This window comes from Myotis brandtii, unplaced genomic scaffold (assembly GCF_000412655.1).
Source record: "Myotis brandtii unplaced genomic scaffold, ASM41265v1 scaffold517, whole genome shotgun sequence".
Lineage (NCBI taxonomy): Eukaryota > Metazoa > Chordata > Mammalia > Chiroptera > Vespertilionidae > Myotis > Myotis brandtii.
The window spans coordinates 1,914,343-1,927,150 of record NW_005369706.1 but is presented as its reverse complement, the minus strand read 5'-3'; the positions used below and the strand labels follow the sequence as shown (position 1 = coordinate 1,927,150).

The 12,808-nt window shown below is 54.5% G+C and overlaps 1 protein-coding gene across 2 annotated transcripts in view; it reads right to left on the bottom strand.

Moving 5' to 3' along the window:
- COL2A1 (collagen, type II, alpha 1) overlaps window positions 1–12,807 on the bottom strand; it is a 31,389-nt gene extending 18,582 nt beyond the window's left edge. Inside the window, exons 1-16 of one of the 2 annotated variants that reach the window (XM_005877380.2) lie at window positions 12,723–12,807; window positions 8,447–8,653; window positions 6,856–6,872; window positions 6,635–6,667; window positions 6,498–6,530; window positions 6,348–6,401; window positions 6,111–6,212; window positions 5,067–5,144; window positions 4,392–4,436; window positions 4,240–4,293; window positions 3,774–3,827; window positions 2,891–2,944; window positions 2,474–2,527; window positions 2,289–2,342; window positions 1,945–1,989; window positions 1,404–1,457 (exon numbers count right to left, since the gene is read on the bottom strand). In XM_005877380.2, the coding sequence (XP_005877442.1) occupies window positions 1,404–1,457; window positions 1,945–1,989; window positions 2,289–2,342; window positions 2,474–2,527; window positions 2,891–2,944; window positions 3,774–3,827; window positions 4,240–4,293; window positions 4,392–4,436; window positions 5,067–5,144; window positions 6,111–6,212; window positions 6,348–6,401; window positions 6,498–6,530; window positions 6,635–6,667; window positions 6,856–6,872; window positions 8,447–8,653; window positions 12,723–12,807 (1,023 nt within the window). The remainder of the gene's footprint in view (window positions 1–1,403; window positions 1,458–1,944; window positions 1,990–2,288; window positions 2,343–2,473; window positions 2,528–2,890; window positions 2,945–3,773; window positions 3,828–4,239; window positions 4,294–4,391; window positions 4,437–5,066; window positions 5,145–6,110; window positions 6,213–6,347; window positions 6,402–6,497; window positions 6,531–6,634; window positions 6,668–6,855; window positions 6,873–8,446; window positions 8,654–12,722) is intronic. The other variant, XM_005877379.2, reaches the window with a different exon arrangement.
- Window position 12,808: the final 1 nt, after the last annotated feature.

The window sequence follows — 12,808 nt, the reverse complement described above, 5'->3', positions numbered from 1 at the left end:
GGGGGGGGGGGGGGGTGAGACACAGTCTGGCCCAAAGGGGGGGCACGTGACTACAGCAGGCAGAGGCCAACCCAGCCCAGTCCCTGGCCCAGCCTTGCCGCCAGGCCTGCACGTGGAGCTATGTGACGTTGTCAACTTTCTATGCCAAATCCTATGCACACCCTGCCGGCTTGACTTCCGTGGGGGCCGGAACCAGAAAGGTGGACCAAGAAGCAGGGCCCACTGTGCCCAGGAAGGAGGGAAAACAGGGCAGGGGATGCAGCTTGTCTTTGCCCCACACAGGGGCCGCCACCGTGGCTCTGGGCCTGGCCAGGAAGCCACAAGCCAGGCCCTGCTAATCTGAAGGAACAGCGGTGTTTCTTGGCAGGCTCAGCGCTCTCTAATCCCCTCACACAAAGCGACCCTGGGACAAGGCACTTCAGCAGCTCTGGGTGACAAATGGGGGTCACGGCTGCCGGTTACTCCACTGATCTGCTTTTGAGAGCAATTTCTGCCAAACTGATATATTATCTGGAAAGCAGCACAACTGGGTGAAGCTGGTTTGCTTTGGCCAGTCCTATGAGGACCGGTGAGGAGGGGCCGCAGTGCGTGGGTGGCCGGGGCATGAAGTCAACAGAAAGCATAATCTTTCTTAAACACGGCTTTCATCGCACCACTCGCCTGACTGAGCGCCTACAAGGGCTCTCTACTGCCACGGGATCAGCGCTAAGCACCTGCACCCTCCGGCTGCAAATCCCCTCGCTTCTCATCGCCCACGTTTATAAGAGGCCACCAAAGTCTGAGGCTGCCAAGCATTGTCTTGAGCTATGTAACCTTTCTGTGCCTCGGTTTCTTCTTCTCTAAAATGGGGAGAAGACTAGAATCCACTCACAGGATCTGGGGGAGGATTAATGAGGCAAGCATGTGAGGCATTGCACAGAGGAGGTGCCCGGGAAACAGCGGCCCGGCCCCTGGTGTTATGTCACAGTAACAGCAGCAGCAGGGTCCTGGGTAAAGGCTCTGTCAGATGATACTAGACGGCTACGCTTTCTAGGGCATCATCTGAGTTAACCCGGAGAACAAAAAGTCGCACCGCACTGTAGCCGGTTTAATTCTGTCCGTAAATTCAAACTGGATTGGCCGGGGAGTGGGTATGTGCTGTTGAGGGATCGCCTGAATAATCCAGACTGGTTAAGAGAGAGTCCTGTCCTCGCCACCACCTTCCCAGAGCCCGCCCGTGCTCCGAGGGAGCAGACCCAGCCTGGGAATTTGCGATGGCAGATCGGAGTGACCCCCGAGGGATGATGGTCCTCTGCACCTCACAGGGTCATTCTGAGAGTCAAGTGAGTAACTCCACGTGAAAGTGCCTCGACGACTCTAAAGTGCAGAGCGAATGGTGGCTTTGGGCCTTGTCAATCACTCACCACGGCGCCTGCAGGGCCAGTCCGTCCTCTCTCACCAGGCAGACCACGGGGACCCTGGAACACACAGCAGGACAGCACAGTGTGAGTTGACTCAACAACACTATGGGCCATCACTTCTCCTGCAGGCCCTTCCCAGACCCCGCGGGGAGGAAGCGCGCAGGCGCCCGGCAGGCAAAGGTGCACACGCCTCCGCGCCTCCACCAGGAGTCTGGCACACCAAAGGTCTGTCTGCCCCAGGAACGTGCAGGCGCTCCTGTTACTGACCAGGATCCTGGTTACAGGCACAACTGGCCTCCTACACAGAATGTTTAGAACTGCAAGCACACAACGTGTGTTAGGCTATTTCAAGGAAAAGGTAGTGGAGCCTTGACCAAATCGTCTATTGAATGCATTTTGCTTTTTGCTCAGAATGTAGATCAGTCTACAAAGTTGAATATCTACTTTGCACAAAGGAAACACTGTTGTGTATGGAGGGGCCTCTGCTGGGCTGGAGGGGGTGTCTGAGTGTCTGGGGCCCTGCACGGGGGATGCTCATACTCACCATGGGGCCCGGAGAACCATTCTCACCAGGGGAGCCGCTCTCGCCCTGGAAAAAAGATGCACACGGTCAGTGACTGGGACCCCACTGCCCCCTCGCCCCCAGAAAACTCCCAAGGAAGAGGCGGAAAGCTCTGGTCCTCGCCTCGCACTGACACCCCCCAGCCTCAGCTCTGTGAGGGACAACCCCCAAGCACTCTTCGTCCATCAGGACACAGGACTGGGTGCTCCCACCCAAAGCTGTTCTGACGTCCTGACTCCACTAGCTCAACAGCGTCTCCTTGACTGGGAAGCAAGACTCCCATCACCTCCCTGCGTGCCCTGTCCCAGGCGCTTCCTGGTCCTCACCTTCACACCCGGGGCACCAGCTTCGCCCTTAGCACCATCCAGGCCTGGGTAACCCTGGGGGACAAGAGAAAACATCGGTCACACTGCTGGGGAGCCCGGACAGGAAGAAATACACAGGCCCCCGCATGCTTTTCTCTCCCCCAGGGCAATCCCTTCCTTCCAACACCCTCACCCACGATACTTACTCTGTGACCTTTGACACCAGGAAGTCCTGGGGTTCCTGGGAAGCCGCGAGCACCCTGAAATCCAAAGAGGAGATGTCAGGGCACAGAGCAGAAGGGCCCGGTGAAGGCTGCCCGAGCTGCTGGACAGCGTTTAGAGCCACTGCCTCAACTGCCAGGGAGCAGGGGAGAAGCCCAGCACTTAGACGTTCTTTCAGAAAATCCCAGAACCCCCTCACCTGCCTCACCCCATCTCATGCAAAGTAGGTAGAAACAACAGCTGCCCGGCCTCCCCTGAGGACCCATGTTAGGATCATCGGCATGATCATCAGCATGAAGGTGTGATACATGTGGGATGGTTGGAATTTCATTTTGGAAGTGAGCTAACTGAGCTGGATGAGCAAAAAGGGAGGTTTGAGGCTGGGAGAGGTGGGGCTTCACCTGAGGGCCGGGAGGGCCTCTTTCACCAGATTTTCCAGGCTTTCCAGCTTCACCCTGCAGGAAGAGATGCACCTCAGCTTCTTCAGAGACACGGTGGCATGATGGGCACAGTACAAACAGCGTCTCTCCTCTCAGCCCTCCATGCCTTCGCCCGCCTGCTGGCCCATCTCCCTCACCTCCTTCACTTTCCAGACTTCCCTAAAGGCCTCTCCCAGGTCACAGGATTCTTGGGGACAGCTACGTGTTGGGTGGGCAAGCTCCTCCATCCCTACCAGTCTCCACTGCCCCTGGGGGCTCTCTCTCTGCTCTTCGGAGCTCTGCTGGCAGGGTTCGCTCCCTAACCTGGGGAGACTTGGCTCTCTAATGCCAATCGTAAGCATTGCTCGAGTGCCACCTCTGTCTCTTCTCTTCTCTTCGTTTGCATCCTTTGTAGACATCCTGCCTCAAATCGTAAGCATTGCTCGAGTGCCACCTCTGTCTCTTCACTTTGTTTGCATCGTTTGTAGACATCCTGCCTCGGGCTGACTAGTTCGAACTCATTTACAATTAAGATAATGCTGGCTTGTTGAACGTTTCTTTCTTTGTTTTTTCTTCTCTGTATCTTTTCCCCTGGTGTTCTCCCTCTCCCTTCTCTTGTTTCTCCATTTCCCTTCCTGGAGCTAATGATGTTTTAATTATTTCCCTTCCCAGTGAGTCCACAGCAGTCCCTGGGGCACTTGAAAGCTAAGTTGCAAGCAGGAGTGTAGACAGCAGACAGGGTCCCAGACTCTGACTGACCAGTCTCACCCTTTCGGACGCCCCCGCCCAGGGCCAAGCCCATTACTGCCCAGCACACACCCTCCGGGCCTTTCACAGAGGCAGCCAGCCACTCAGGAATACTCACATCGTCACCAGGCTTTCCAGGGGGGCCCGGAGGACCACGGGGACCCATGGGACCCTGCAAAGGAAGAGCGTTTAAGAGGTGGTTGAAGGGGGAAGACACCGAATCAGTGGACAAAGCTTTGAGACTGTAGTTTGGAAGCTAGTTCCCCTCTAAGGAAGGGAGATAGGAAAACCTCACTTTGTGCTAAGAGAGAGCAAAGGTGCAGGGCAGATCCCAGTGGGAGGCAGCAGACAGCTAGGCCAGCGATGGGCCAAAGGGGGCAGCTAGGAGCCGGTCCCTGGTGGTCCCTGGCACATTGGTTCTCTGTCAGAGTCCCTCATAGCTAAGAAGTGACATCTGGATCTCCGCTGCGCCCTCCACTGTGGGAAAGCCCAGGGCAGAGTGTGGGAAGGGGCGGTGACAGGACTGGGGTCTGAGGGGTACATCTTGGAGACTCCCTAGGAGGAGGGCCTGCGTTGGTACTCACAGAGACGCCGGGTTCCCCGGGTTCACCAGGGTTGCCTTGAAATCCTTGAGGTCCCTAAAAAGTAACGTGAGAACCCAAGGTTGACCCCCACACACGGACAGAGGGCTTGAAAGCAGCTGCGCTGTCCCCAAGAAGAAAAGACCCGGACTTACGGGAGCACCAGCAGGGCCTGGAGGTCCTCGTGGTCCCATGGGGCCCTGCATTGGGACAGAAAACGAGGAGGTTCACTGGAATTGCTTCCCCAGAGGCCTCCAGGGTGCCACCTCCTTCCGGCCAGCAGCCCAGACAAAGGACAAGGAGCTACTCTGTGGGCAGGGGGCCTCCAGTGGCTGCTCCCTCTCATTTCCCACTCCCCACGCAACGATCCATTTTTATTTATAGGCACCATTTGGACAGAAAAGCTGGCCTCGCTTTCTCCTGGACAGCAGCCATGTTTACTAAAGTCTGAGTTTCATTTAGCCTGTGCCAAGTCGGAGCTGCAGGGCTGAGATTTCCTGCTGGAAGTCTTGTGGATGCGGAGAACAGTGGCTGCTGTCTGCATTCTTCAGTTCTCATTCCAAAAGCAATAGCAACTGGCCTTCTAACAGATCGGCCTATATGCATCTCTCCATCCCCATTCTGCTGAGCTGCCCCCGCACATCATTAAAACTGGCATCCATGGCCATTAAACACCAAATGCTTTGGGCTAACTAAATGGGAGGTTACATAACGGATGGAGAAGAGCTGCTCTAAGCAATTATCTGAAAAGTGAGGTTGACAGAGCCTCTGGCTCTGCTAACGGCCGCCTCCTGCCATTTTGGCTGCAAAGAACTGGTGTCTTCTCTTACCATTGGTCCTTGCATTACTCCCATCTGGGCGCCACCAGCCTTCTCATCAAATCCTCCAGCCATCTGGGCAGCAAAGTTCTGCAAATAAACCCAACAACATTAGGAGCTTGAGTGGCCCTAGGTTTTTCCTACTCGGCTAGGTAAGCTATCTCTGGGTAGAAAAACCTATTTAGATAAACTCTTAATTGTTGGAGATTAACCTAGCATCGATCAGGTTCCTGAAAAACATTTTGGAAATGTGATTGTAGATGACAGTGGCATAATAATTTTCCTGGAAGATTAAGTGTTATTTGGAAGAGTATTAGTTATTTGCATTTCATTTGATAAAATTATTATTTTTAATTCTAAAACATTAAATATGTTAACATATATTGAAAAATATGACTACAACTTCACTTTTAAAAGTCCCCCCCCCCCCCCCCAGACTTTAATGCCCAGCAAAAGACTAAAATCAAGGTCTTGAAATATTTTAGGAAGGGATGTAGTAGGCGTCAGTGAGTTTAAAGTTTAAACATTTAAAACATAGCAAACATCAAAATGGCAAACCTGAAAAAACTGGGCAATAATATAATTTGTTGATTGGTTTGATTCCAAGAACGACTTTAGCCACACACCTTCCCTCAGTGGGGCTCTTTCATGAGAATGAATAGTTGCTTGGAATGTACTTGGCAGGGACCGAGAATAAATGTCTTCCAAGGACAGTGGTCACTCTTCTTCCAGGGAAGTACAAGCGCCCAGTCATCCTCTCCCCCCACCCCCACACCCACTCCCAAGAATTGACCACACAGTACAGACGCCAGGGAGCCAGGTAACTGGAGACTTTCTTTGCAGAAACCCAGTGAGTGAAAAAAGTCAACCCTTAGTGCCACAGTCTCATGCCTAATATGTGATTCCACTAAATTACAGGCCTGGGGCGAGGCCCATGGGCAGGCTGTGTACACACTGTTGGCAGCCCTGGGAGCCAGCCAGGTAGGTGTGAGTAGCAATTTAGAAGCCACATTTCTGGAGGGACATCCTAAAGAAAGGGGACATAAGGATACTTACTCCACCAAGGCCAGGGGGACCAGGGGGGCCAGGAGGGCCAGGGGGGCCAGGATTTCCAGGGGTCCCAGGCTCTCCATCTCTGCCACGAGGTCCAGGGGCACCCTTGGCAGAAAGAGAAAAAGGCACCCATGTGAAGCAGTGTTAGTGCAAGAGCCATCTGTCCACTGGCTGCCCTTGAGGTGGTGGTCAGGCACATAGGGGGCCTTAGAGGGCTGGCAGCATTGTTTCTCTACTCACTTTTTCACCTTTGTCGCCACGATCACCTCTGGGTCCTTGTTCACCGGCAGGTCCCTGAAGGCGAAGAAATGTTGAGATCACAGCAAGACCAGCGCCTGCAGATCAGTAACTCGAGGAAGGGGCAGAGGAATGGCTTTCTCCCTGTCTTACCTGAGGCCCAGGGGGTCCTTTGGGTCCTACAATCTGTGAGAGAGAGACCCACAGAACGGCAAGTTAGAGGGGACCACAAGAAAGTGACCCAGTGAGAGCAACAGAAGCCACGTGGTGTGAGAATAATCTTTACTTACATCCTTGATGTCTCCAGGTTCTCCTTTCTGTCCCTAAAACATGACACAGTCTCAGGATAGAGCCGAGCAAGCCCACCAAGCCCCAAACACAACATCCTGCCCAAGGTGCCCTCTGAAACAGACCTCTGCAGACATCTAAGAAGTGACAGGCTGCATGAGCAATAGCATTGCTTCTGAAGAAGGAACTAGCAAGGCCAATGTAAAAAAGAAAAAAGCCTCACCTTTGGTCCTGGTTGCCCTGCAAGTGGAAAAAAATAGAGAAAGAGAATGTAAGACTTGTGAGATAGAGAAGTACGAGCTCTTGTCACTCAAACACTCTTTAAGGAATCAAACCCAAAGAAGGACACAACCAAGGAAGGAGGCAGCTTCCTGTTCCTCCACTGAACCCTCTGCTGGGTGTTAGAGTTACTGGGGTCCTGGGGTTGCTGAGGTCCCATGAGGAACAGAGATGACCCAGACTTTGTTATTCCAAAAGCAGCCAGCATGCAAGGGGATGGAGCGGGGCCAGTGAAAAGAGAAAACAAAGAGCTCAAGATCTAAGCCGCCACCCAGAAAGCCCCCAAAGCAGTAGGTTCAGTCTCTTCTTTCCCCCACCACATCGGAAGCTCTTCCCGCACAAGCACCCCCAGAGGAAGTTAGGTAGTTAAAAAGGTCTTACATTCAGGCTGGGTCTCCTTGAAGCAAGCACAAAAAACAAAAACAGCAGGGCATAGGCGTTATAAAGGGCATTGCAGCCAGCGCCACCCCAAACCAGTGACCACTTGCCCTTTGTAACAGCAACAATAAAGGCAACAACACGTCACTCAGAGGCCCCCTCAGAAATGACCTGGGAATCCGGACCCTACAAGCAGCTTCCCCAAGCAGCTCCCCAGGGCTGGTGCAGTGTTAAGGAAAGGCCACCTCTCACTTCCTTTCAACTTCTTCTCCACCTGAACAGAAAGGGACCAGTGAGGCCACCCACGAGGCCTAGACATGGGTCCCCGTCCCTCTGCAGGGAGACAGGGCAGGTAATTGAGTGCTGGGGAGGTCACCGGCACACACATCATCCGCCAGCACTGATTCCAGCTGGGAGTCAACTGCCCACCAGAGTGCAGGCACAGGACGCAGCCCCAGCCCCATCTCCACCTTCACCACTCGGACTCCCAGAGCCCAGCTGCTCCTTCTCTTGCTAATGTGCTTCTGAACTGGCAGTCCACTCCAAGAGGCGGAAACAAAAGGCATCTGCCGTCCGTGTTCCCACCGCAAAGACGGAGGCTGCCCTCTGTCTCCCGCGGCCAGCAGAGGCTTCTCCTCACTGAAGACCCTCATACAAATATTGTATTTGTTCCCGTTTTGTTTTTTTACTTCAAAATAAGATATGTGCAGTGTGCATAGGAATTTGTTCATAGTTTTTTTTTAAACTATAGTCCGGCCCTCCAACGGTCTGAGGGACAGTGAACTGGCCCCCTGTTTAAAAAGTTTGAGGACCCCTGCTTTAGAGGTCTCCTACAGAGAAGGAGGAATTAATCTGGGGCTTGGCCAGATGGGATGTTCGATCTCCACTGTGGCTCTAATAATGTGCAGGGACATTCCAGAGGCACTTTGTGGAATCACACCCGTCCTTCCACGTGTCTGGGAAGCATATATTTGGGAGGTAAGGAAGGACCCTCTAATGTTGGAGGCTCACTTGAGTTTCAACCTGCAAGCGAGAAGTGGCCTTTCCTTTCAGCCTCAGCCGCTGGGGCCCCATGGATCACCAGCATCCATGGGCAGGCAGTTGCTGCACCTGCAAGTAATTTATTTATGTGGAACGGGAAATAAATAAATTACGACCACTGGCAGTGGCGAGGTCAGTTGAGCAGATGGGGCAGCACTCTCCGAAGGGGGTCTCGGGGCTGAGGCAGTCTTTCATGTCTTCACAGATTATGTCGTCGCAGAGGACGGTCCCAGTGTCACAGACACAGATCCGGCAGGGCTCGGGCTTCCACACATCCTTATCATTATACCTCTGCCCATCCTGCACACAGCTGCCAGCCTTCTCTGCACCAAGGGTGGAGCAGGAGAAGCAAAGAGCGAAGGGAAGGAGGGGGTGGGAGTCAGAAGAGAAAAAGAGAAAGAGGTTGCAGTCAACTTGACATCATTCAAATGCTGAAGCATGTGGCCTCGGGCCACCCAAACATAATGAACTTGAAAATTGTTTTTCTAAGGCATCATTCATTCTTCCATGTAGTCAACAAGTATTTATTGCGTGCCTTGCACTATGCAGTCTATCCACCAGTGAAAATCCGGAGCCAGCAATGAAGGCGGGAGGGGGAATAGTGTACTGACTGTGCAGGACTATCTTCTCTTCCTGCCTCTAGCATGAGACCTGATGATGGGGGCGGGGGAAGGGGGGCAGCGGCAAATTAGAGTGGGAGCAGGACTAGATGAGACTCTGAATGGGAACTCAAGGACTGTACAGGTAGACAACTGTACAGGTAGATGAGAGGGGGAAAGGGAGACACCCTCCCCCCAGCACTGGAACAGAGGCCTTCTTTTTCTGCCTTCCCCTCGGAATGTCGGGATTTGCTAAATATCACGGATAGCTAATAGTCAGGAGACATGTAGAAAATTCTACCCACAAAAATTAGAATCTATAAACAGCCAGGTTCCCACTGTGGACATGGGGCGGCGCAGCTGAAAGAAGGAGCTATTAGGATTAGAATCGTGTCCCATTCTTTAAACTATATTAGGATTAGGGCCAATTGGGGGAGGATAGGCCCATTCAAGCAATACACTTGGACCCAAGCCGGCTAATAAAATGTCGTGGGAGGCAAGCAGGGCCAAAGGGCTCCCAGTGCTGACCTCCGCTGTAGCCCTCCGTGGAGAGGCCCTGCCTCCATCCGTAGGCAACACCCCAATGTGCAGGGCAGGGGGCTTTGAATGCTGGGCCTGGGCTAAGATTAACCGGTGAGGGCCTGGCCTGGGCTAAGAATGCAGACCAGGAATGGGAGGGACTAGTCCCTTCCACAGCGTCCTGCCATCTGGCATCCACCCTGCAAATGAAACCTGTGCTGACAAGAGCGCTCAGAGAGCGCCAGGGGCTGAAGAGCCCGCACCACGCGCTAGGGAGCGCCCAGCGCTGTTTTTCTCATCAAAATCCCCAAAGCAATGGCAGCTGCAGGGGATGAATAATAGGAAAGAGCCACAAACCAGGTGGGCGGAGACCGAACCGGGCCTGCCCCCTGCTCTTTAAGCAGACTCTGAAAATCTAAAGATAAACCTCTCTTTTTTTTTTCTTTTCCACTAGAAGAAATCCTCTCCGCCTTTAGGCAAGACAATCAGGAGTGGGGGCGGGGGCAGGGGATATACAGAAGCCGCTGAGACACACCCACCCCTAAAACCGCTGGCACTGTCGAAAGCCCGCGGCGGGGACGGGGAAGGACGAGAGGTTAATGGCCTCTGGTCCGGACTAAGGAAGAGCCACTCTCACCTAAGAAGGCCCAGGATAGAAAGAGGGGGAAAGGCTGGCAGAGGGAGGTGCACCCCCAATGCGGATCGGATTTCGCTTGGCAAGGCTGCCGGGATGCGCGGGCGCAGGGGCGGGGCCCGGCCGCGCTGGGTGTGAGAGCCGCTGGGTGACTCTTTGTGGAGGCGGCTCTGGACACGGCTCGCCCACAGACACTGGGAGGGTGAAAAGTGGGATTAAATGACTGCCCCAGAAAGGAGCCAGCACCGTAACCGGATCCCCTAGGTGTGGACGGAGGAGCCCAGCACCACCATAATTGCAGTTCCAAACGGCTGCCGATAGCATCCCGGCGCGCCCGATCGGGTTCCGCTCATTACCGCAGCGCCGCATAAGTGATTCTTTGTAGCAGGCCAATTAAAAAGTTACCTCTTTCGGGGAATGGCTTCGCTCCGCCGCCGAATTGCGCAGGGCTGGAGTCCGGGAGGTGGCGGCTGGCGGGCACAGGGGGGCATTGTGGGAGAGGGTGTCGGGGAATCCGAGGGAACCCACCGGACCTCGCCTCGCATGAATGGGGCTTTTCTCGAGCGCACACAGAGCCCGATTCACAGGTCTCCGCAAGGAACCAGTTTAAATAAATACGGGCAGCGTTTCAGCCCCATCTGGAAGCCATCGCTGCCAATCTCCCAACGCAAACAAGCCTCACAAAGGAGGATTGAGGTCTCTCCCCCTCGCCGAGGAGCACTTTCGGAGGCGAGGGCTGTGAAATGCAGATGTGGGTCAAAGACGCCACCGCCAATAAGTTTCTCAAACTCTTGGAAAGATGGGGAGGAGGGGCGTGCCCGAGCTCCAGGTTTCTGACATTCCTGACGTCCACGCCGACTGCGCCTTTCCCCACGTCAAATAGTTAGGTCCGCTGACCATAGGGGATGGGGGTATGGAGCTGGGATACTCCCGGGCGCAAAATCAGCCACTGGGATGCACTCTCCCTGCGGGGGGAGAAGCGGCGACTGGAAGAGCTGGGCCCAAGAAACTGTGGAATTCACTCCCTCTCGAGGAAGCGGCGGCGGTGAGAGAGCTCGGCCACTTAAGTGAGCGCCTCCAATACCAGGTGGAGAATCTGGGAATTATTTTACAGTCACCTAGCTAATTCCTTTGTGCACTAAAGCAGAGGTCAATCAAGAAAACAGCTTTGTGGGTGTGTTCATGTAAATGTAGGACAAAATATAATCAGTCCTACATTTACATGACACCGTATAGACACCGTATTCCAACAGGTGCCCCAGAGCTCACCGCCAGCCTATTAGCGCACCACACAACACCTGGCCAGGACCTCCTGCCCCAGGCTTCCTGCGGCTGCGCAGCGGGCTCCAGTCCTGCCCCCGCCTGGGTCAGCCACTCTAATGAGCGGAAAGTCCTCCCAGGCCCGCAGCCTTAAAGAACCATCTCTGGGGACAGCCTGGTGGGAGACGAGACAGCACACAGCCTCCTCGAGGGACTTTGACTCCCCCTTTACCCCCCCCCCAAAGAAAGGTTGCCCTGCGATTGATTTACAATCTGTAACATACAAAGACAGGGCTGGAATCCCAGCCATCGGAAACGTGCCCAAACACGTGGAAAAAAAAGTCTCTCTACCTAATACACTTTCCAGGCTTCGTTTGTCCTGAATATAATCCCAGACTGAAGGACTTTGCGGAAGGAGGCCATGGCACGGTGCGGGCCGAACCGCCTTTGAACCAGATTGTAAAACTGCCATCTATCTCTAACTATATCGGGTTGAAATAGTTATAGCAATCGACCAACCGTGTACACACACACACACACACACACACACACACACGCAGCCTGGCTCGGTGAGTTTCAGAAACAGAAAAGTAACTCATTGTAGTACCTCGGGAGTTTAGGGAGAGGGGGCGCTATTTCCAGGGGCGTTTGAAAAGCACGGTCTGATTGGAATGTTATCACCTTTCAGATGGCCTCTCTTCTGGGAAGTTTCAGGGGGAAAGCCGAGATGCGAAAGAGGGCTGCACCTTGCTCCGGCCAGCGCGGAGGGGGAGGGAGCCGCGAGAGGCGCTGAGGTCGCAGAGCGCCTCTCCGAAGCCTTTCTTTGTGGCCTCGGATTTCAGCCACCAGTTTCAGAGCATCTCCTTTGTCTACCTCCTCTTTGAACCCCCCAGCGACCAACCCCTGGCCACGACTGCAAGGTCCACCCCTTGGCGCCGGCTGGCTCCTTCGCCAGTCCTTTCTCTCCTACTTCTAAGAACGATGGGCCAGGACCTGTTTTGCTGAACTCTGAGTGCTTCGAGGAGGCGAGATGTGTGCGTGTGCTCCTCATTATCAACACTGGTGAAGAGGAGCGCGCTTAAGTCTGTGCGCAAACCTCTCCAACCCGACACTTTGCTTATTTAATATCCCGAGGCCGAGTTGGGACCTGCTCATGCCTCTGATCGTAACCCGCCTGGAGGACTCGGGAAGGAGCCGCTGCCTTGCAGACCTCCACTCGGCGAGCTCTGAGCACCCTGCGCCCGAGTCTCGGCTCACTGTGACCCCAGGAGCCGCTCCCACCCGGACCCGCGGGCTTCAGCGCAGCAGGGACCGGCTAGGTCTAGGAGGATGCGGAGGGGCAGCACGGAAGGGCGGCGGGCAGGGACTTGGGCGACTTACGGACATCCTGGCCGTGACACCGAAGGACAGCGGCGACGAGCAGCGTCAGCAGCACCAGCGTCTGGGGAGCCCCGAGGCGGATCATG